This window comes from Copadichromis virginalis, linkage group LG19, assembly GCF_057382275.1.
Source record: "Copadichromis virginalis isolate Kocher_CV1m ecotype Utaka linkage group LG19, C_Virginalis_male_GT1.1, whole genome shotgun sequence".
Classification (NCBI taxonomy): domain Eukaryota; kingdom Metazoa; phylum Chordata; class Actinopteri; order Cichliformes; family Cichlidae; genus Copadichromis; species Copadichromis virginalis.
The window spans coordinates 24,532,869-24,556,716 of record NC_140636.1 but is presented as its reverse complement, the minus strand read 5'-3'; the positions used below and the strand labels follow the sequence as shown (position 1 = coordinate 24,556,716).

The following is a 23,848-nucleotide window of genomic DNA, read 5'->3' as shown; positions in this document are numbered from 1 at the left end:
GACATCTGACACTCAACTACTTAGCAGCTGAAGTACAAAGGATCTCCCTGTTTTTGTTGGAAAGATGGACAAATATAGCGAAGGTCATTTCTGACACTCTAAGGCTTATTAGGCCTCGAACAAAATCTGGATTGTAGTCAGGACTGTAAGGAAAATTAAAGTTTAGCCTAAATTAGGTTGTGTTACTACCCTGTGTCCTTGAATTATATAAATCACCAGATCATTTTCCTGCAAAGGTAAGATTACTGCAGATATTCTTTCCTGTAAAAGCTGTGTGTTGGAAACTATTATCACCAAAATGTACTTAAGAGTCAATTTGTTCAATCAGGCATGATTAGCCCTGACAACATTGGAGTATGTATATATATATATATATATATATATATAAACTTAATGAATGTTACTCTATTAAGGTATGAAATGTAATGAAATGTTGCTCATTTGAGTGTAGTCTTAAGCATGTCATACTCAAGGGTAGAATTCCAGCAAAACAAATGTCTGTCTGCATTACTGAAGTGGAGAACATATTTATATACTTATTTAAAAGCAACAAAAGAAATGTGTAGTGGTATAATTATTGCATATTATAATGCATATATAGGTGAATACTCTTATAACACACAAAATACATAATTTCCCACAAAATTCGTAAAATTAATGCATGCTTAAATTCACAGCCATCTACGTTTTAGGCTGCAGAACAAAATACCTAAAACAAACAAACAAACAAACAAACAAACAAACAAACAAAAAAAAAACTCTGTTACTTCCTGATTTCAGCAGAAGTTTTGTCTCTGAGAATTTCGGCAGAAATAACTCTGCCCTTCGACTAAAGCCAGTTCCCATTTATAACCTCAGCAGGGGAGTATAATGGTGTCATTATGTCAAAGTGAAAGTGGTGCTCTTCCATGGACATCACCCGAAGGACTGCAGCGTCATCGTTTCCATGACAACGGACGCTAAATTTTCCTTTAGGATGACGTATGGGAATACTTATGATGTTTGGGACTTACACTTTCACCTTTGCATATTAATGTCAGACTGTAAACTTTATATAGTTTGCCCCATTTAATTTGATTTTTTTTAAATGAATTCTCTAATTTCATTTTTATTTTAAACATATGAAAAAACGTAACTCAACATCGGGAAAAATCAGCGTGCTGTATTCGTACTTTAGCTAATAACGCATTTCCGTTTAATTATTATTATATTAATAGTTCATACATTTTTTATTTTTTACAAAAAATAAATAAAATATGACCCTTATAATGACCTAAACAACAGAATACTGTTAAGTACACACTAATCTAGTCTTTATTAATCTGTTAATTTGTAATCTATTTTTATACTAATGGCGCTGTGCTTTTACCCATCCTTAATTACCTAACTGATTAAAAATTTTTTTAAAAGATGGCTTTTGTCTGTGATGAAGACCATCACAAATAAAGTTTTACGGAAAGAGACAAACGTAGGGGGCCGTGTCGGCTGTCAGTGGTCACATGACCCGGAAAATGTGGGGCTTAATTCCTGTGTTAGACTGCTCCCAGCTGCTGCGCTTCTGCCCTTCGCAGTGCAAGCCCTTCGTCTTCCCCATCACGACCCCCGACCCTTGGGTGGACCCTCCTAAGCACACCATGTCGGGTAAGGGACTGGCCGACTCTCTCAGACGTTACACTGACATCGGAACCCGGTCGCACCGCATCGGACCGGTCCGGAGCTGAGCTGCACGAACTGCATGCATCCTCCGAAATATCAACGCGTACTTGTCAAACTCTGGGGCTTTAGAGTGGCTGCAGCACCCGCTCCCACGCTCATGTGGTGCACAGAAGTTGCGATTTAGTGGTTTAAATGGTTGTGTAGTCATAGAGTTGCTTTGATGAGTTTCTGCAGAGGTTTGGACCAAAGTAAAGCTGGCGATGGTGAAAAGCAGCACATCCGGTCACAAGCTTCAAAATCGGAGTAGTTTTAAGCGATTAAAAAGGTACAAACGTACAAACAACTACGGATCTAACAAACCGTTGTTGTTGTTGTTGTTTTTTTAATTCACCTTTATTTCAGGCAACATTAGTCCATATAAAAAAAAAAAACAACCCAAAAACTTCAAGCAGACGAAACTATCACAAAATATGCAGACACTTGTTACAATGTTTAGAAAAGCGGGAGGTGTACCTTGTGTCACCACGTGTTATAACAGTCAAAGCTCTTACTGTTGAATTTATTGACTCATTCAAACGCCACATAAATTTGTACATATGCCTCAGTAAGGCATGAAAAGGATTCTTAAAAAGATGAGACACCTGCAGTTTTTTCATTATTGCTTTACTGTAATTTTAAAGTCATTTAAAAACAATCGGTCTTCAAAGTTATGCTACTTTATATATACAAGCAGCATAAATATAAGGATATTGAATACTGAGACGTGAGGTGCTTAGACCAAAATATAGCCTTAAATACAATTACTACTGTAGTTGCTCCCTATCAGCTAACATTTTTAGTCTTACATGGATGTTTATTAGTGTTAATTAGTATGCCCATAGCTGATAAGTACATCTGGATTTCACAGGGTGGGCATGTGGGAATTCCCTGTGTTACCTCACCCACAGTCATGATTTCATCATACAAACTGTAGTGAGTTGGATGAGCCTAGGACCAAGACTGAAAGCCAGCTGGTGGCATATTTACAGTACACAAATGTGAGTGGTTTTGGTATTTTATTTTTCACCAAAAGTTTGTACAACTACTTGTAGAGAAGCATGAGGCTGTATCCATGCAGTGATTAGTCTATAGCCAGAAAACTGAACAAGTTTTGATCTGCAAATCTGCTTTTTGCATTTTTAGATATATTTTTTTCTTTTTCAGTAAAAATCAGTGTGCACAGCAAAATGTAATACTTGTTTAGAAGCCGTGTAAACCTTTTCAGTCTGTTTTTGATTGTTTTGTGGCTTGCCCTCCCCTCTACTCAAACAGGTAACAATTTTCTCTAGACTTTATCCCTCAGCGTCTTACGTGTGCTTTTATTTTTTTAGAAATACATTGTTAACTTCCTGTTTTTGTTCAGTAAACTCTCAATGTGGACGTGCGCTGCTGTATGTAGGCTTGAAGTTGTCCCCTCCCCCTTCCTGTCAGTACACTAAAACATCTTTAGTGTCTCTCTGTGTGTTACTGTGAAAGTCTTAATGTGGCTAACGATTTAATATGGACCATATAGTTATATAATTACTATTATAATGTGTGTACAACACTGTAACACTAACAGTTACATATGTATGCAATTGTCTGCTTCCAGTACAGGTTACTCATGAAACAAGCAACTGCAACACAAAGGTTTGGGATCACGTGTTCTTTAAAAGAAAGCCATACTTGTTTTCATCTAATATAATCATTGCACATTGATTGCAACAGTTCTGATTAGTTTATATCAAATAAAGACAAATGTGATTTTCGTAAACAAAGGAGGCTTTTGAGCAGACTTCACATTTTGAACTGGGTAATCACCATTCTTCACATCATACCTAGAGGTCACGAGGCTTCATGTAGCCACGTTTAACCCTGTGAGAATGCAACACATGCTTCCTGTACTGCCCTGTAGGTGAGAGAAGTCTTTCTTGTACGCTGAAACAGTCCGCTTAGAATTCCTTGAATAAGATCTTAGCAACTGTACAACACAGCCACGTGGGTCAGGTTTCCCAGAAGCCCCCCGACAGCTCATACGTTCAGCTTGATAAATGCTCTCAGCTGGCTCCAGGCCTGCTTTCACTCAACATTGCTTGCCCCCTGTGGTTGCTAATTTATGCTCTAGGGACTCATCATACGCTGACCTTTGCATAACTGGTTTTAGGATGAATAAAATTCGATAAAATGAATTGTATTGATGCAGGAGATTACCGTAATTGCAGAAGGGGATCATGAGGCTTCAATTGATGTCTGCTTTAGAGGAAAAGTGGAAGCGGGGCCACGGGTTTAGTTGGTTTTACTCAAAATTAGTAATACTGCTTCTATTAGCAGTAATACTTTTTATATACATTTATGTAAATGTTGTGGTGAAAAGGGCAGCTTTTTAAGGCCTTCACTAAAAAAGAAAACAGAATCTTAAGAAACTAAAGAAAATAAAACGAAATCAAATGCAGTCTTCAAGGATAATTCACCTCTTACTTAATTTAATACAGAGTTGAATGAAAAGACCTGTGGGACCTGCTGTTGACATAATAAAATGCACTTTTTCCTGTCTTTTTGCAGAAAGATGGTATTGAAGACATTCATATTTAAAGTTGTCGGAATGTATAAAGGTTTTTAGCCTGTGACTGAAAGACACATGAAGTTATGGCAGTAATGTTATGATGCATTATTCTTCTGGCTCAGTGTGTGAATGTGTGTGTTTCCGCAAACAGACCAAGCTTTTGTGACACTGGCCACAAATGACAGCTATGCAAAGGGAGCGATGGTCCTCGGCCAGTCGTTACGAAGCCACAACACAACCAGGAAGCTGGTCGCTCTCGTGGGGCCACATGTTGCAGAACCTTGCAGGTAACAGCATCAGCTGTTTAGCCATTACCGGAGGATAAGAGGTGACATACATGCTGATGTAAATCATACCGTCTGCTCTATAGAGATGTGCTGCGCTCCATTTTTGATGAGGTGCATATGGTGGACGTGATGGATTCAGGCGATTCAGCTCATCTGGCCTTGATGAAGCGTCCGGACCTGGGGGTGACGTTCACCAAACTGCACTGCTGGACGCTCACGCAGTACAGCAAGTGTGTGTTCATGGACGCTGACACACTGGTGAGAAAGAGATCTGTTAACAGCACAAAAACCACACAGCACTGGCTCTTTTTTGTAGCGATGTAAAGACACAGTGGACATCTAAAATACTTTCCTTGTCGAACCTCTCCCGTTTTTATAAATGATTCTTAATACATCTATATTTATGCATTCAGGTGCTGTCCAACATAGATGAACTCTTTGAGAGAGAGGAGTTATCTGCTGCTCCAGATCCTGGTTGGCCAGATTGTTTCAACTCTGGGGTATTTGTCTTCAGACCATCCAATGAGACCCACGAGAAGCTCATCACATTCTGTGGTGAAAATGGCAGCTTTGATGGCAAGTGAATCTGTGTAAATACATCCAAACATAATATCGTCTACAGTGAAAAGTAAGGGCCAGCTGTGGTCCTTCTTGTCTTATCGTGCTTAAACTCTAACAGCTAAACTGCAGATAAAAAGTTTACAATTTCCATTATTTAACCTGCTCATCTGCAAATTATAACAACAGTAAAGGTGACGAGAGCTATTTCCTCATTGCTGTAGTTATATGCTCATCAAGCAAAAGGAAGCCATTCCTGAAGTAAATCTCTGGGAATCATGAATATCTGTATAAATCACTGCTGCAATATATCGAGTAGCTGTTAACAACTTATATGGTTGAGATCACTGTTCCTGGCACCATGATGGAGAAAAATATTTATTTTTCAGTGAAAAGTGGTTTCCAAATGTCTCCTTAGTGGCCTTGTAGGCAGCCTTTTGTGGGAATGGCTGGTGGTATTTAGTGTGAACACTAAACACTCTCACCTCTCGAAAGTAATAGGAACTCAGACTTATCTGTCTGCAGAATGACTCGTTGCAGAGGGTTTCTTTGAATAAACAAGTTTGAGTATCTGAATAAACTGTTTGCGTACACTGTCCACTATTTGGACAGTGTATGAACGTGATGGAAAATGGCACCAGAATAAGTGTTTTCAGCATAGTTTAAGTTCGAAGAGATTTTTGTTAACCTTTTTACTTTTATTTTACTATGTCGTTTCAGGAAGTCCCATATCAAAATCAATGATTTAGCTAAGGTAGCAACCAAAGCAATTCCCAAATCAATTAAAAACAAAAAGAAATCAAGTGGACGAAAGATCAAAGCTACTTCTATGATCAGAATTGATTCTGTGACTCAGTAAATAGCTAAATCATAGAAATCTAAAAAAGCTTTTGCCATATGTTGTTACTCATTGTATCTTCCCACAGCGTTGTCAGCACACCCTTTCAGCTTCTATTTTTACATGTCAGATAGGACACAGCCTGTGGGAATGTACAGAATGCAATGGTGGTGGGTATTCTTGTATCTACCATAGTGTGTGTGTGTGTGTGTGTGTGTGTGTGTGTGTGTGTGTGTGTGTGTGTGTGTGTATTACAGCAGTGAGAGAAGAGCGGTCAGATGAGGTGAAAATGCCAGAAACTGAATAACATCTTTATCCTTTATTAGAAAGACACTAAATTAAAAGCGTTATATCGTGAAGTGTATTTGATAATGCTTGTCTGCTTGTCTTTGTCTTCAGGTGGGGATCAGGGAGTTCTCAACAGTTACTTTAACACCTGGGCGACGGCAGATATTTCCAAACACCTCCCCTTTATCTACAACCTCAGCAGCATTGCCATCTACTCCTACCTACCGGCTTTCAAACAGTTAGTATGCAAGCACATGCGCACAGTTTCTCTTTGAAAACTGCAGAAACTAGTAGATGTGAACATGTGAGGAAATACTCAATGCACTCATTATGTGGTTAAGGTGACATAAAACTTCATCAAGGTCAGTTCAAAGGTCTTGTGTTTGTGTGTGTGTCAGTGGTTGGGGGTTAAATTACAAGAAGCCACTGAAACAGATCGCTAGTTTTACCAAAACCTGGCTCGAATAAGAGGAACTAGAGCAGCTATATATGCCGTTTTATTTAAATCGGAACCGTATGTGTCCTTTTGGAGGAGATCGGTGGATGTAGTGTGTCGTCATGATTCATATCTTTGGATTTACAAATGTAATTGCTGTTTAGTAGAGTTTTATAGGAATGTGGCAAGAAACCGTTGCAGGATGTGTGTCATGCAGCTTTTTAAGTACACACTTTAGAATCCATTGGTCATTCTTTGATCAGCAGTCACATCATCAATAAACATCTAGTTCTATTAGCAGCCATAGATGTCCTAACACGACATAACTCCATCATGCTGGTTTGAATCTCTCATTGCTTGATATTTCTCCTGTTTTCATCCAAGTCAATTTTTTTCTCCTCTTCTAGAGTTTCCACTATCAGGAGGTCTGATTACAATAATGTTTTTTCACTTTTTAGGTCCCTGTTGAGAGTTTACATGAACAGCTAACTGTCAGTCTGTTGCTTAATGACTTTTAAACTTGTGAAAATAATTAGGGACTTTTTTCTCTTGAATTTAAGAAAAGTGAATTAAGAGCACCCTTAAGTCACTTCTTCATTGCTTCATTTCAAAACCACTGTTGAAGCAATACACAGAAGCAAAGCTGTGTTCATGTCCAAATAGTAAGAAAGAAAGAAAGAAAGAAAGAAAGAAAGAAAGAAAGAAAGAAAGAAAGAAAGAAAGAAAGAAAGAAAGAAAGAAAGAAAGAAAGAGAAAGAAATGGAGGTTGTCTCAAACTGGTTTGCAGTATGACTAAACTGGATCATTCCCACTTTTAAAAAATCCTACTGGAGTTCACAAATTCTCTGGACAAAAGTACAGTGATAATTTTAATTCAGCCCTTCAAAATAAATGTCTTCTTCTTGTCCCCCTTCTTTGTCAGCAAAGCCACAGTTTCTATGTTCACCACATCTTATCCCTAGCATCCTCTTCTCCCACACCAATTCTCTGCATGTCCTCCTTCACTATATCCATTAACTCCTTTTTAGATTTTCCTCTTTACCTCCTGCATTGCAGCTCCATATCCATCATCCTTTGTCCAGTATAGCCACTATCCCTCATCTGCACATGCCTCTCTAATTTCGAGCTGTTCCTCTGATGTACTCATCTGTAATCTTGTGCATTCTGGTCATTTCCAGAATTGACAGGAAATAATCTCATGCTGTAAACTGTAGTTTGTGTGTTGCAAATTTGGTGCAACATTCTAATTTGGACATAGGTGTGAATGTGAGTGTCAACGGTTGTCTGTCTCTCTGTGTTAGACTGATCTCTCACAACACTCCATCCCAACTGGGATAGTCTCCAGCACTCCCAAGAATAAGTGGAAGAGAATGGATGGATGGATGAAGTGTTTAGAGCCCTCTCACTGCATGTTTCTCTCGCTCTCCTTTCCCCCTCTCATGGTCTTCTGTTTGTTTGCACAGGTACGGCCAAGGTGCGAAGGTGGTGCACTTCCTGGGCAAAGTGAAACCGTGGAACTACTCCTACGATGCTCAGAGTGGCGAGGTCAAAGGTCAGTCCTCACTTGACCCCTGCGTGCTGCACCCTGACTATCTGCTGATGTGGTGGCAGGTGTACACCAAATCTGTGCTGCCTTTACTGCAGAAGGCCTACGGAGACACTCCCTTCCTCAGCGGCTTTATAGAGCAGAGCGATGAGGTATGTTAACGGTTTGTGGGTCTCGGGTGTGGCTGGTGGGAATGTGATGAAACATTAATGACTATGAATGTATGTGATTTTAGGTGTTGTAGCATGTTGCATAATCAGCATTTCCTGACTGTTTCAAAACTTCTAATTGCATAGCAACTCTTCTTTATATTGTACATATCTTTTAAGTGTGAAATTCCGTCATGTTGAGCAATTACCAAATCTTTAAATTGTTTCAATTTCTTGTAAAGCTGCATTTAAAATGCTAGGTTTAGTCATAATAGTGATAGTAAATAAGAGCTGATTGGTTCCACATTCCTCAGCACCAGACGATGTCTGTCGCTAGTGTCATTCCTCTCAGCAGTGCCACAACTGCATGAATAGCTTACTGTCATCAGTGAGCCGTGCTGGGACCTTCAACTGTTTAACACAGAATAGCAGGAAGTTGTCGTGCAGTCTGTAAGTCACAGCACTGTAGTGAAATAGCTCTGTCACAAAGGAGCGCTGCCAAAAGCCTGTGGCTTTGCCCAACAGCCTGAAACTGTGCCATGTTGTGTCACACTTACATGTTTATACAGACAAGCAGGAGGAGAAACGTAATTTTCCATTTGCTATGACTAACTTTTTAAGACTATAGTGGTGTAGTTCTTTAGATCTGGACTCGGATCTGTTTTATTTGGCATTTTTATAGAAGACTTTAAATGATGAATAGAAATTCGACATAATTTTTGATCCAGCTGCATTAATGACAGTATCAAGAAATCTCACTAAAAAAGTGCATGTTTAAAGTTTGATATTTGAAGATTTTTCTCTTCATACTCATAATTGTATATCTATGAGTATGATAGTCTGAAAGGATTATGATGTGTAAAAAAAACAAACAAAAAAACTAAATTAAGGGGAATAAACTGATTTGAGACTGTTGTGAATCAGGAAACAACTTCTGGTATTAAAATATTTGTTTAAGTTATAAATTCTACCTGATTCTTCCACCTGATGCAGTTTATTAAGTGCACATCCAGCATCTAGAACTGTTTATTTTTATAGTGTTATGATAAATTATCTCAGAAAATAGTGCTACTCTTATCTCCTGCAAAATGTCTCGTTTATATTTTTACTGTCCTTAAGAAATGCCTGCACGTACCAAACGTGTCTCAAGGCCAGAAAAGAGCAAATTCCTCTGTGCGGTAATTCCAGCGGAGCATGGCCGGGCTTGAGGAAAGCAGTCCTTATAAAGTATTGCTCTAGTTTCACTTGATGATTCATTCATTCACTCTCCATGTCATGCAGGGTAAGCTTCACGAGGATGTAAGAGAGGAGTCGGTGTCCTCTCCTCCTTCTGTGCCTCAGAAGATTTCATCGTCGGAGCGGAAGCAGCGTTGGGAAGCGGGCCAGATCGACTACATGGGTGACGACTCGTTTGCCAACATCGAGGAAAAACTTAACTCTTTCCTAAAGTAGTGGGCGACCGAGGGAGCGTGACGGACACTAGTTGAAGCTCTGTGAGGTTGGGTGGGGGTGGAAGGTGGGAGTGTAAACCACCACTCAGTGAATCACAGGGGCTTGATTGGCAGGTGACTGGATGAATGCTTCTGAGCAAATTTCGGTCTCCACCTCTGCATCCTGTTAGTGTGCAGAGGGTTAAGTGTGACTAAAACAAAATTCCCATGCACTCCACCTTCCACTTTTTTTTTCCTCTTAAAGGAAAAATTGGACATTTTAGGATAAATTACTTTCTTGCTGAGAGTTAGGGGAGAAGATTCACATGGTTTTATAGTAAGTGTGAAGCTATAGCAGCAGCTGACCAACTAACTCCCTTAGCACAGAGACTGCAAATAGTCGTTATTATCCCGTTATTAAGTGCTGTGTATATTCTGAGATGTAATTTAGTTGCATTGCTAACGGTACAAAAAATATGTAGAGAGAGATATTTTAAAGAATCCTAGAGATGTGTATTGTCTATCTGGAGTATTACAGTATAGTAGTATAATGGAGTATTTGTTATGTTGAAAAAAACAAAGCTTAATCCAGTATTTTCACTAATCCCTTACATTAGCAATGAAAGACAGAGGTTGTGGACATCAGCTTCACCCCATGCAAACATTTTAAAAGTCTGGGTAGAGACTGAACATGTATTAATTTGTATAAAATATCTTTGGAGATGCTTTTTACAACTGAAATTTAAAAAAAAATTAAATTAAATTTTAACTTTCTTTTCCATCCTATTTCCCTGCCCAAGGTTATGTGACCCAATCGCCAAGTGATGTATCGAGGTCAAAAATATTGAGTGGAAGCTGCTAGTCTGTGTCCAAAGTTAACAAAGACTAGCGATTGATTGGAAACTCCCTACAAAAGCAGAAGTGTAAAGAAACAACGGTTCTGTTTTATAACCTGTAACGTATCAATTTTCTTGGCCAAGCACCTTGAGCCACATATATACATAAACGCTGATTTTTATTTTTTCTTTAGCGTTCACAGATGAATTTTATGATGAGAAAATGAACTGCAATCGATGGACCTCCAGGTGCTGGTTGGTCAGTTGTGCTCTGGCTGTTTCTGCAGTTCGAGTCTTCATGCTAAGCGAGGTTATCCAGCTGTGTGGAGCAAATCCTCTCACCAAACTCTTGACAAGAAAGAAAAAAGCTGTAGCTACTTCCTAAAATGTCTGTTCCTTTTAAGTGCACCTGTTGAAAACGGACTCACAGTTCCGAGTCTTCCTGATCTTTGGAAAATCTGAGCAGCTCAGCAGAAATGCAGTCGCTTCAGGATTTTTCCATCTATCCTACTGGCAATAAACCTCTGTCTAAACCACTTTAAAGCAGATATGCAGACAGTTATTAAAATCCCGCTTTACATGACAGTTCACCTCACTGGAGTGCACAGATGAGCGTTCCTGTCTGTGCCTCTGACACTCACCAGCTCCCTGTGACTTCAGCTTTGTGTTGTCTGGTATCGTATTAGAGCAAGACGTGTTGTGTTGTATTTGCATGGCACAGAGTTAAAACATGGATCAGTAATGAGGTGCTTCCACCCACATCTTGTTAACAGTCAGGTTTGTCTTGTGTTTTCGTGGGATTGAACCACAGCGCACTCGTCAGACATCTGTTACCGTCCATCCGTCTCCTGCATGTACGTCCCTGTCAAACTTGCATCAGTGCGTCTGTGCCATTAACTGGGTTTAACTTCTTTACTTCCTTTCTGTAGTGTAACCAGCTGCCTTATTGCTGTTCACTGTTTACAAAACCTCACTTACTGTAACTGCTGCTAGTGGCACAACAGATTGAACGTTGACTCCATCCCTTGCTGTTGCCAATACCCTCTTTGCTTCAATCCTGCCGAGTGCCCCTCAAAACTGTTACCCACAGCTGTAAAACACTCCTAAAACAAGCTGGCAAGGTTATGGGAGAAGTCCATATGTAGCTTTCTAGGTTGTGAGTTAGTGCACATCTGTCCTGTTTCCCAGCTGTTAGCTGTACATCCCTCTGAAAGCTCAAATAAAAAAAACAAAAAAACCCCACCTTTAATCCACCTCTTGTGTTGTTTAATTTTTACTGTACTTGTTATTGGATGTCGTGCTGCAACTGTGCTATTTGATTTCTGTCAAATGTCAAGGCTGTGGAGAATCAAGTGTAAACAGCCAAAATGTCTGGTTTTATATTGACTAAGAGATTTGGAAACTATTTAAAGCTGCATTTTATTTTGGAAACTAATCCATTTTAGAGGTTGGTTAGATGGTTCAGACGTTTACTGAACATGCTGCCATCATTTGTTCTACTTTTCTTTTACGTGGTGTGACAACAGATGTGTCACAGATCCTTTTTTCTTCATTTAAGTTTTCATTTAACATCTGGAAGCTGTTGTATTTAGTTATATATAGCAGATACAGATGTACTACATCAGTCATGTGCATTTCTTTAATTTTAGAGTCATAAAAAAAAACACTCTCACAACTGTTCAGTTTTGCATGGGGAAAACTGAAAAGTTAACTGTTACAAGGTAGTTAGGTTTGTCCAACCTTCACCTCCTTTAATTATTAACCTTAATCTCTTTATCAGCCGCTTCCAGTAATCAGCACAGTATTGGCTTGTTAAAACATGTAAATCAAGAGTAGCAGTTGCTAAACATCACAGCTGAATAATATGAATGCTTGCCAAGTGGTACGTCCTGCATCTTTGTATCAAAATGGTGACTTAAAAACCGTTGAGCACATTTATCATCAACAGAAACTATGCCTGACCATGGCGAACGAATACACAATAACTGATGGTTACGGTTCAAATGCAAATCATTGTTTGTAACTCGTGTTAACGCTTCAGTTCAAGTCCAGTACCAGACGTCTACAGCTCCATCAGAGCTACGATGTCATCGATGCGAGATGTCTTCCTGTCAGTGTTGGTGGATCCGAATGCCTTCTCCATCAGGTCCTGTTTCTTCCTCTGGATCTTCACCATATTCTCCTCCACTGAATCCTTCACAATGAACTGCAGCAAAAAAAACACAAACATGGTCACATGATTAGTTCTCTAGTAATCTAGCATCTTTTTTTAAATTTAAAAAAAAAATAAAAATCACTAATCAGAAAAAAGCAAAATATGTCTTTCCAATACTATAAATAGTGAGAGCCAAATTACTGACCTTAGTGACTACAACTTTCCTTTTCTGGCCTAAACGGTGGCAGCGGTCAATGCACTGCTCTTCAGTAGCTGGGTTCCATGCCTAAGACACAAACACAGAGAGAGAGAGTTCACGGTAACTGAAAATATGCAATATTTATTCCTGAAAACCTTCTATGACAAGATAGATTTCGAGATTCGAGATCCTTAGAGATCGTCTTTGTCATCCTTGTGCACAAACATCTAACGGGATGTAATGAATGCTGAGTAGTGGTGCACTCTGATGCCATTTTGACTTGTGATGCAACCCCCATGACATTGCTAGCTACATCGGTGCAACCAATGCAGCTTGCTGGGCTAGGCTGGAGGTACAAATGTGCAAGTAGGTCAGTCTGTGAAACATCAATGCAGCCACAGGGATTCCCCGCTGCAACAGCTGAAAAAGATCAGATGTTCTGCAGAAAATCTACCATCACTTTATTTCAGTTAACTAATGATTATTTTAAGCAGCAGAACTGATCATTAATAAACTTCAGTGAGTCAAGCATCCATCCGGTGTGAATATACATGATTGTGGCACAGTGTTGGCATCTGCACAAGTAATGACCGGTGAGCATTACCTCAACATTATCCTTAGGTGGTAAAGCAAGCCAGATCCTGATGCATACCAGTTCTATCAGTTTAGTTATGAGATAAGAGCCCAAGTCCTGACCTAGTCACACAGCCATGTATGGTATTTGTGTTGTTTTCTTTTTTCCTTTCATTTTTTTTAATGATTAAAAAAAGATTAACAAACTTTAATTAATGTTCAGAGACCTGTTCCTCGCCTATTCCAGTCAGTCTACCTCCACTACATACACCAAAGAAAATCTCAATCTTTGATAACATGATTCCTAGATGTTATCAATTTGTTACATAACTTAGTCTTTGGCCACCAACCTATGTGGTTGAATGTCTGCTTCCACCAGGCTTTGTACTTACGGGGTCCATGAGAAAAACGTGAGAGGCAGCGGTCAAGTTAAGCCCCACTCCTCCGGCTTTGAGTGACAGGAGCATGATGGTGGGGCTGTCGGCCGCTGAGCTCTGAAACTCCTGGATGACTTGAGTCCTTTTCTTCTGGGTCATGGTGCCGTCCAAACGCACAAAACTGAAGCCATGCTCTCTGGTGAGGAGGAAACACTTCCATGATGACCAATCAAATAAAATATTTAATACAATCAATTACATTTACACCACAGTCTGTATGTTTTCAGTGCTAGTTTCTGTCTTGTAGCAGATAAATCAATAGGCTTTAAAGCAATCATTAATAATAGTAAAAGTAACTGAAATGATTAGCTGAATTTTACTGAAATAGAAGACACATTTAGAGCTTCCTTCATAAATTTTATTTATTGCACTGTATTTTTTCCCTGGTCATCAAAGCCACAGCTGCTCCTACTCCTTTTTGTTTCGGCTGCTCCCTTTAGGGGTCGCCACAGCAGATCATCCGCCTCATTTTCATCCTACCCCAGCATCCTCTTCTGTCACACCAACTCTCTGCATGTCCTCTGCAGGTCTTCCTTTTTTCTTCCTGCTTCCATATCCATCATCCTTTGTTTAATTTATCCACTAACCCTCCACTAAGCTACATGTCCAAAGTACCTGAACTGTACTTCTCTAACTTTGTCTCCAAACTGCTCTCATATAACCATTTCTTGTTCATTATGGTCACTGCCAATATAAATCTTGGCATTTTTTAGCTCAGCCTACTGCTTTTTGTTAGTACCAATGTCACCAAACCATACATTAAAGCATGTCTCACTACTGTTTTCACTCTTACACTCTCTTATGTGCAGTGCGTTGATGTGGAGGGTTGATCCCAGGTATTTAAACTCATCCATCTTTACTACCTCTGCTCCTTGCATCTTCACCATTCCTCCAGCCTCCCTCTAATACGAGAATACGAACATGTATTCTTTTTTGCTTCCATTGACTTTCAATCCACCAGCTACCTGCTCTCACTTAAGATCACAATGTCCAAACATCATAGTCCACGGATACTCCCGCCTGATCTCATCTGTCAACCTGCTCATCACCAAACAAACAAGATGGCGCTCAGTGCTGATCCCTGATGTAAGCCCCTCTCCAACTTAATCCCATCTGTCACTCATACTGCTTACGTCATTATTGTCTTGCCGTCCTCCATCAAAGCCACAGCAATCACTGCAAATCCTGAATCTATGATCTTAGTGTTGTTTACCTGAGTGGAGTCTCCAGGATGGTGAGGAAGCGTGTAAACTGAGAGACGACCAAACACTTTATGCTGCTGTCTTTAGATCGCAACCTGAGCAGATTTCCCATGAGCGCTTGCACCTGCAAACACACAGATTTTCACACGGCACAGAACAAACCCATTTTCCACCCCTGCCAAATCAAAACCGTGGAGCTACCTGCTTGCTTTAAGTTTTTGGCACCACCTCAGCTAAAGTTGTGAAAGAGAACTAATCTGCTCTATTATATACAAAATATCAGACCACTGATTGCTTAGAGATTAGCAGTCACTTGAGTTTCCATGTGTGCACCATGGGCTTAATGACACAAGGTGTGATGAACAGCCACATGCTGAGAATCAGAAAAACCTTAACCTTGGTTATATTCCAGTGTTTGTGTTCATGTTCTGTTTGATATAAAAGTACCCAGTACCAAAAGCAAGCGAAGACTAGCTGAAGCTTTACCATGTGTTGAAAATTAAGCTTAAGGGATGGCTCCTGTTTTAGGGTCTACTGAGTGCGTTTGTTATTTTCTCCTACTTAAAGTGAGTACCTTTGAGCTTGTCCTCCACCTCTCAGGCTTTGTAATATTCTCTTCTTCCATTTCCTCTTGTGGAAACTCCACCAGTTCACTGGTCTTGATTTCACCTCGACACAGAGGACAGTGCGCCACCTCCTGTGCCAACATATGGAGCATCAGCAAAGAGAGGAATATGAATTTAAATTAAACTGAATATGTATTTGTTTTATGTAGAATGACAGCTAATTTACAAATGCCTGATGCACATATACCTGTCCCGAAGTGCTGATGACCTGTGCGATGCATGGCCGGCAGTATACGTGGGCGCAGTGTGTAATGACGGGCAGACGGACCGAGTCCAGACACACGGAGCACTCCTCATCAGAGCCGCTGGCCAGCACCAACCGCAGCTTTTCTATGAGACGCTCCCGCAGCTCTGCCGGTGTTGCTGCAGCACCTAAAGCCAGAAAGTGATGAGGAGGGAAAGAAATAAGCAAACGAAGTAATTGGAAAAAGGAGAAACATTTCTAATGTTTGTATTACACAAGTACTTGTTTGACTGATTATCTCAGAACAGGTAGTGTTAAGAAAAAGGTTTTACCAGCAAAGTCAACTGTTTGCCTAAAGTATCTTTATATTTTAACTCAACACGTTAGAGCTCAAGATAGCAGCAGAACAAAGTAAAAAACATCCTAATTATCAAGCAAAAAACAACAAAATCCCCACTAATGAGTTTCCTCATTGATAAGGTTGATCATCGGGTGTTTTCAAAAGTTTTGATCTCGTTAATTCACAAATTTCAGATTTTACCTAAATCTGAGGACATCTTTGCCAGCAGGTCAGGGTGGCAGCAGTGCTGTCGGAGCCTCATGAGAATGGCAAGCACATCAGCATAATTCCTCAAGACTGTACCTTCAGCTACATATCTGCAAAAATGAACGTAAAATCGTATTTTATTATAACATTTGACATGAATGGATGAATCAACAGTCACATGTCCCGTCAAATAATCTCACACAGGTACTTTCTGTCTTAGCAAAAACACTCGTCACTCTCAAGCATGCTTGCGCAAGTACACTGACACGCTCCACACGTACCTGCCAATGGTGTTTTTTCCTTCAGTGCGTGCCAGCTCGTACTCCTCCCTTTCTGGTTGGCTGAGCTCTACCTGCTCCACGTAGACTTTCTTCTCAGGCAGTGACACCAGAGGCCGCCCGTTCACCTCACTGTTCTTGGTCCGTCTCAGGGTGATGCACTTCACTAGTGTCTGAAGGTGTCTGCACACAGTAGCAAGTATCACAGACTAATACTGTAAAAAACAAAAAACAACTTTATCATACCCTCACATAAAATGCGGGGCATGATCTGTGGTGCCACTGCAGGGGAGGCGGGCGCACCTGCATGGCAACCGCAATCACGCCAGGCCGGCTTAAAGTCTGTGCTGAGTGACTGTTGTTGGTATATGTCCAGCAGTGAGCTGCAGAGCTATAGTAAAAGTATGCTGAAAAGCATGAACGAGTGGTCAGGTCTGTCGTGGATCTTTCACAGTAACGTGAAAGTGATTCTGGCAAAGTGATTCTGATTAAAAACTTGGATACGAGGCTCTCTGTACAAGAGATTAGACCCTGGAGCTTTAAGCTTTTTTTTAGACAAAGAAAAACTTTAAAAGTCAAGAAATGCAACAATGAGCAAGGAGTAGGGAACACAAACAATATTAAAATTAAAGTAAGGAGACGCAAGCAAAGCAAATAGGCTTTAAACAGAAAGATTATTGCTACTCTTAAGTGAATGGCACCCTCTGCAGGATTGATGCGGTGCTGCATTCTAGAAGTTAAAGGCTCTCTGAGCACTCACTGCAGGCCGGCCCTGTCTCCTTGCGTAACGGGTCTCTGGATCACTCTGTTCCACCACTCTCTCGTATCAAAGGGCTTCAGACCCAAGAAGGCCACCAGCATCCACAGATCCCTCACACTGTTCTGGATGGGAGTACCTGAAGAGAAGGAGGAAGAGGAATGAGTGTGCCTGTTTACTACATATTCAAAAAACATAATGGCGTACTGTGATGTCGTCGAGGATTTGTTTATTTGGGTATTTACAGTTGTGGTATTAAGATCTATCAAACCAATATCATTCTGTGATGTAACAGAAATTACCATAATTTCTGTTATTTTCATTCTGTAGATGAAGACGCTAATGAAACAGCACAGAATAGTCACAATTATGGTATTAGTTTAGAGCTGTCTACTGTGCCAGTCTACAAAAATACACATTAAAATAAATGCATTACAAATAAATGCAAGTAGACACTTTAAAAACTGGTTTAACAAAGTTTATATTTTTATGAGTCTGAAACAGTTCATCTTCAAATGTTATACCTATAACAAATTTACAGAAAATATTAAATATTTTAAAACTTGTATCTCCTTGAGTTTCATTTCAGACTTTTAAATGACCGGTAGAAACCCTGCAATACCATCGCTGTCATCTATTGAAATCTGTGTGTGTATTTAGACATGGGATACCTGAAAGAATCCAGCGTCTCTGAGCTTTCAGGTCAAGTACAGCTTTACTCATCTGTGCATTTGGGTTTCTTATGATGTGTCCCTCATCTAGCACAACCCTCAGCCAGCTGATCCCATGGAGGGGACTCTTATTCTGAAAGGAAATCATTATAGTACATTAGGGATCTCCTAGGAGAAAAATCCAGTCCAGTTACTTATGAATTATTTAAAAAAATGTACCCAATGGCTGGATTATCTTCAGTTTTAATTTGTGTGAATATTTCAGTCCACACTGCAACACATTTGTGTATATACTCACCCCAAAATCAGAAGAGAGGACATTGTACGTGGTGATCACCACATCCTGAGAGGACAGAAACTTTTTACTCCTGTTTCTCTCTGGACCGTAATACAAATACACATTCAGCTTCACATTAGGGTCCATGTGCTGCTCAAACTGGTCCTGCATAAAAGAAGAGAGGAAAATGATGAAAAAAACTACACATTTCTTAACTTTAATTGTAGCCAATTATTATGGCATGCAAAAATACAGTTCTTTCAAAGTGTGCCTTCTTACCAGCCAGTTACTGAGCACAGAGAGGGGGCAGATGATGAGAGTTGTTCTTGCTTTTAAGTCATCTGGGCTTTCAACGATGGAGGATTCAGCAACTGCACATGTAAAAAAATAAAGAGAAGCCCAAATCAAATATTAAATGACTGTCCAAGTTCTATTTCTTTAAACAGAAACAGAAACATAAAACACTCAATAAAAATGCACTGTTGGAACTCACTCTGAGTGAGACTGGACTTCTTGTCTGTTTTCTTCTTCTTTGAGCCTGTGCCAGATGTTGAGCCACTCAGAGCAGCAGCAAAGTCCAGATCCTCAAACAACACCGATCCCTCTGCACCAAGAGCATACAAGTCAATAATTTTACTCACAAGAAATGATTATTAAGAGTGTTTAGAAGCAAAACAAGAAATCAGTTCAGTGCAATCATGCATCTACTTTCTCACCAGTAAATGGACTGGTTCTTTTAAAGCATTTTTCTACTCTATCTGAGCACTCACAGTTATACAACATGCCTCATTCGCCCATTCATTCTACCAAAGTTCTTTCTATCGTACATTCACACTCATTGCACAGATTCACATACACTGTCTGTAAATCTGTGTATCTTGGAGTTCAGTATCTACACCAAGGATAATTTTGCATGCAGACTGGAGCAGCCATAGATCGAACCACCAACTTTCCAATTAGCAGATGATGTTCTATACCTCCTGAGCCACATCACAAGTACACAGTTCTACAGGTTACAGTTATACCTTTGCTTGGTTTTCTCTTGGTTGCTTTCATCTTCTCTTTGCTCTTACCTGTTAAGTGGTCAGGTTAAGGTTAAGTCAGGTTAAAAATGCAAGTGAGTCACAAATGCACAAACAAAAGTTTTAAAATAAACATGTGGAGATGACAATTCTTACTTTTCTCTGACTTATCTGCTGCCTTCACTGCATGTGGTTCATCAACACAGATCACCTCCTCCTGGGTACTGATTCACACAGGGGAATTGGGTCATGAGCTAACACAGAATATAATAGTGCAGAAAATAGATTCCCAATTCCAAAAAGGTTGTGACACTGTGTAAAATGTATATAAAAACACAATGCAATGACTTGCAAATCTCTGGAAAAGCAAGTGGTACTAAAAAGAAAGCTGGGGGAATATTTAGCAGCTAATTATGTTAATTAGCAAAACATCAGTAACATGACTGGGCATAAAAAGAGCATCTTAGGGAGGCAGAGGGTCACCAATCTGTAAAAACTGCCTACAAATTGTGGAACAACTTCAAAATAGTGTTCCTCAATGCAAAATTGTGAAGACTTTAAATACCTCATTATCTGCAGTACATAATATCATCAAAAAATTCAGAGAATCTGGAGAAATCTCTGTGCACAGGCTAAAAATCGTTATTGAAGTCTGTGATCTTTGGGTCCTCAGCTGGCACTGCATTAAAACAGACATTATTTTCCCACTATAATCAATGCATGGACTTGGGTAAGATTTAGTGCCTGTGGAATTGGAAGCGTGCACATTGGGAAAGGCATCATTAATTTGAAAGGTGTATGGATGTTTACAGTTCTGTAGAGGGGATGCTCCACAGTGGTAAACATGGCCCTGTCCCACTGTCCCAGTTTATTTTTGAGACATGTATTTTACGCTGAGTCCCAACTTTTTTGGAATTGAGGTTGTATAATTTGAGTGAAATGTACATCAATAATACACTCACAGGTTAGAACCACTTGATGTGCCACTCACTCCAGCTCCAACTGCACTGCTGCTTCCTGAAGCAAACACACCACATCTTTTATTTAATTTCGACAAAATCATAAAATGTGTTAAAAGTTTTCAGTACCTTCCAGTGTTAGGGCCATTTGTGACGTCGTTTTAGCTTTAATGGGCGAAACCTTCTCAACCTGCACACATATAAACACACATTTTGTAATTGGTGAAAACAAGTTACTCATGAAGCATATTGCCTGAAAAGACTGCAACACACGCCTACTTACACATTTCTCCACAGGCAGCGGCTTTCCTTTGTGAAAATTGGTGAGAATCAGTGCAATTACAGTCAGTGTTTTACCCTAAAAGAAAGGAAACAGTGCAATATACGCTGACTGTGGATGCTGTTAGAATATGATCATGTGATGTGTGCAGTTTAATATGTCTATCTGTGTGTCACCTACCAGCCCCATGTCATCTGCCAGTATGCCTCCACGAACCCTCTCTGGTAGCTCTTTGGCAGAGAAACACGTGAGGGTGTTGTAGTATAGCTCGCCTCTCTTCTCCCAGAACGGCGGCAGGGCAGCTTTGTTTTCCCGAGCGCACATCCAGGACAGCGCCTGCTTCTGATGGAGCAGGAGGGGAGTAGCCACAGACTGGAAAGAGAGACGGTTGTATGTTAAACACTAAAGCTGCACTCCCATATAAAGAAAAGCAAAATGTAGTGACAGCTTGGAGAGAAATACAAAACTCTTTCCTTAACTCCAGTATAAAAAAAATTAATGGATCTCAATCATTGCATTTAACTGTTGTTTATGAAGTTTAAAAACAAACATATTGCAGACAAAAGCAGGTAATAAATAAAAACAGATAAACAGATTAAGTACCTACCACAGCAGCTTCTTTCTCTCCATCCTTACTCTCCATCAACCCTTCGAAAAGGTTATCAAATGCATTTTTTAGCTGAAAGGAAAAAAAATATAAGTAAAAAAACATTGTTTTCAACACAGATACATGTTGGTCCATCCCATGAGTTTGTTATTTATTTGCTTGTAAGGTGTCCTTGAGTGTTTTCGGACCTATAAATAAAATGTATAATTATTATTATTATTTTATTATAAGCTATAAAGGCTTACAGAGTACTACTAAAACGTTTAATGTAATTTATTTACCTCGTCGGCAGTTAGTGCAGTGGTCACACCTTTTTTGGATGAAAATGCCCGAGCATCTTGACTATTATACCACTGCTGATTGTCGCCTGAAATCCAACGCATGCAGGTAAATGAAGAACCACGAGCATACACACACATTAAATTTGAGTAAATTAAGTCCAGCGATTGTGCAGGGCGTACCTTTCAGTTTGCCTCCCTCTGTGTTCAGCTTATATCCTCGGCGTGACATTTGTTCCAGTACAGAATTTTTACTCTCTTCTTTCCCCCAGAAGGACAGCATCACCGGCATGGTGTAGGTGTTTTTTGTCCCTGAGAATACCACCCTGAAAAAGTAATGAGAAGTGTACTAGTACATGTAGGAAATTACAATTTGCCAACATTAATCCTCTAATAATGAACATGCGCCTCAGCTCAATGTCACTTTGACGATGTCATGTCTGGTTTTGCAGATTTTTGCAGGAAGATGCCCTTCCTGCACAACCCCAAAGGGATTTGTCTCTTCTCTTGGAAGCAAACCAGGGATCCTACATTTGTTATCCAAAACAGTACACTATAAGGAATATATGTACAAAAAAAGGAGTAAATGGTTTGATTAATAATGTGATTTTAGTGGTCTGCAACACCTGAGTACTTTTGTTTAGGGGTTCAAGTAATGATAGTCCTATTTTCTGAAAGGGAGAATAGTTTCGGGCACATAGCAGCTCACCCTTCTACTTTAGCTAAGTTGTTGTCCATGATGTAAGCCATTGCTGCTGCCAGCTCCTTCTTGATGTGTCCGACTTGATTTCCGTAAATGTTGGCAACCATCACTGCGTTGCGGTCATATGGATTCTGAGGCTGCCGCACTAAACCGACCATCTCCCCTTGGTTCACCTGTCCAGAGAGTAAAAACACCTTTTGCTTTTCAGGTTTCTCCACATGTTTCTGACCTGTGTGGTAGAACTGATCTGTGTTGTCTCCTCTGTCCACTAGAGGAATAAAAAAAGACCCTGACTGATCCTCACCACCCCTGAGTAATATCTGAGGCCGACCACGGTTCCCTTGAGCTGACCAAACAGCACGCTGCCGTCTGCATCGGGCTCCTCAGACGCTGCAGCTCTGATGGCCTGTGAGAGAGTCTCTGCATTGGATTCATGGCGATCTGTGAAGAGGTCCACCTCACTGAACCTGCCCCAACCAAACTTCCACCTGCGGTTGAACTGCATGACTGCAGCAGAGATGAAAGAACATGAGTTTAGATAACAGAGTACTCTGGACTGATGTGATAAGATAAGCTGCAGACTGTAACGACAGAAAATACGCATTCTAAATTCGAAGACACGCAGACGCAGAAATAGCACGTAAACAGTGGGATTAAACTATAATATAAATAACAATATAATAAAGTTAGCTTCTCAACCTATACCTACACACAGACTTATAAGCTATTAAGAGTTAGCATGTGTAGTGTGTCCATACAAATAAAAGACTGTTACAGAGTGTCGACATGAAACAAATCGTTCATACTGTTTAACTTCCTCTCGGCGAAGACGGTAGTTTGTTGTTTTTGACGTATTTTGTTGACGTTTGAGCTACTTTCATCCGCTGCTTATTCAAAAAGTAAAAACGGATTTAGTTGCTCTATAACATCCGGTACTAATTTTCAAAATAAATTATTATTTCGTTTAAAAAGATCGCCCAATAAATAGACATTTTTATATGAGAGCATTCACGTTTAGTCATCAAATGAGTTGTAAAATAAAAAGAGATTAGACAGCGATTAGACAGCGATAACCTTATTCAAGACACCTCTCATCCTGTATCAACATCCTGCTTTACCACCACCAAAACCAAACACCCAAATAATACACATCACTTGACAGGTTCCACCATGCTTTGGGGCCTACATATTTTCTTTTCCCTCTACTTCTACAGAGGAAATCAGAAACGAAACCAGCAAAATACAGTGGAGGATCTGCGTGTTGGTCCCCAGTGGTACAGGTGATCTTGTCAAAATTTATAGAATTATGATACACAAAAAAGTGCAAACCGATTTTAAGCCACCAAATAATACCATCTAGAAAGCATGGGCTGGCCTCCCCAGAGCCTGGACCAGAACATTATTGAAAAAGTGTGGGATCATCTACCACTATCCAAAGAGGAGCCATGAAAGTCCTTCAAGAAACATGGAGAACGATTCCTGATGGCA

General features: G+C 39.9%; 2 protein-coding genes across 3 annotated transcripts; one reads left to right on the top strand and one right to left on the bottom strand.

Annotated features, from left to right (window-relative positions):
- The first annotated feature begins 951 nt into the window (after positions 1–951).
- On the top strand, positions 952–11,854 carry gyg1a (glycogenin 1a). Its single transcript, XM_085440894.1, has 7 exons — positions 952–1,641; positions 4,389–4,524; positions 4,608–4,782; positions 4,938–5,100; positions 6,320–6,446; positions 8,108–8,342; positions 9,621–11,854. Exons 1-7 carry the CDS (start codon positions 1,500–1,502, stop codon positions 9,789–9,791), a joined length of 1,149 nt encoding a protein of 382 aa, XP_085297020.1. The 5' UTR covers positions 952–1,499; the 3' UTR covers positions 9,792–11,854.
- A 376-nt stretch (positions 11,855–12,230) lies between these two features.
- On the bottom strand, positions 12,231–23,285 carry hltf (helicase-like transcription factor). Of its 2 annotated transcripts, XM_085440892.1 has the most exons (25): positions 23,167–23,285; positions 22,665–22,867; positions 22,367–22,533; positions 21,841–21,983; positions 21,661–21,746; positions 21,380–21,451; positions 20,953–21,144; positions 20,776–20,850; positions 20,622–20,682; positions 20,496–20,550; positions 19,690–19,757; positions 19,537–19,584; positions 19,005–19,115; positions 18,791–18,882; positions 18,533–18,676; positions 18,235–18,367; positions 17,567–17,702; positions 16,810–16,989; positions 16,523–16,638; positions 15,985–16,169; positions 15,746–15,868; positions 15,183–15,295; positions 13,925–14,105; positions 12,966–13,046; positions 12,231–12,811 (listed from the first exon to the last, which is right to left on the bottom strand). In XM_085440892.1, the coding sequence occupies exons 2-25, from the start codon at positions 22,863–22,865 to the stop codon at positions 12,668–12,670; spliced, it is 2,907 nt and encodes a 968-aa protein (XP_085297018.1). In that variant the 5' UTR covers positions 22,866–22,867; positions 23,167–23,285; the 3' UTR covers positions 12,231–12,667. The 2 variants fall into 2 exon arrangements, with proteins under 2 accessions (XP_085297018.1, XP_085297019.1); XM_085440893.1 differs by lacking the exons at positions 22,665–22,867; positions 23,167–23,285 and having other exon boundaries at positions 21,841–22,210; positions 22,367–22,413.
- Positions 23,286–23,848: the final 563 nt, after the last annotated feature.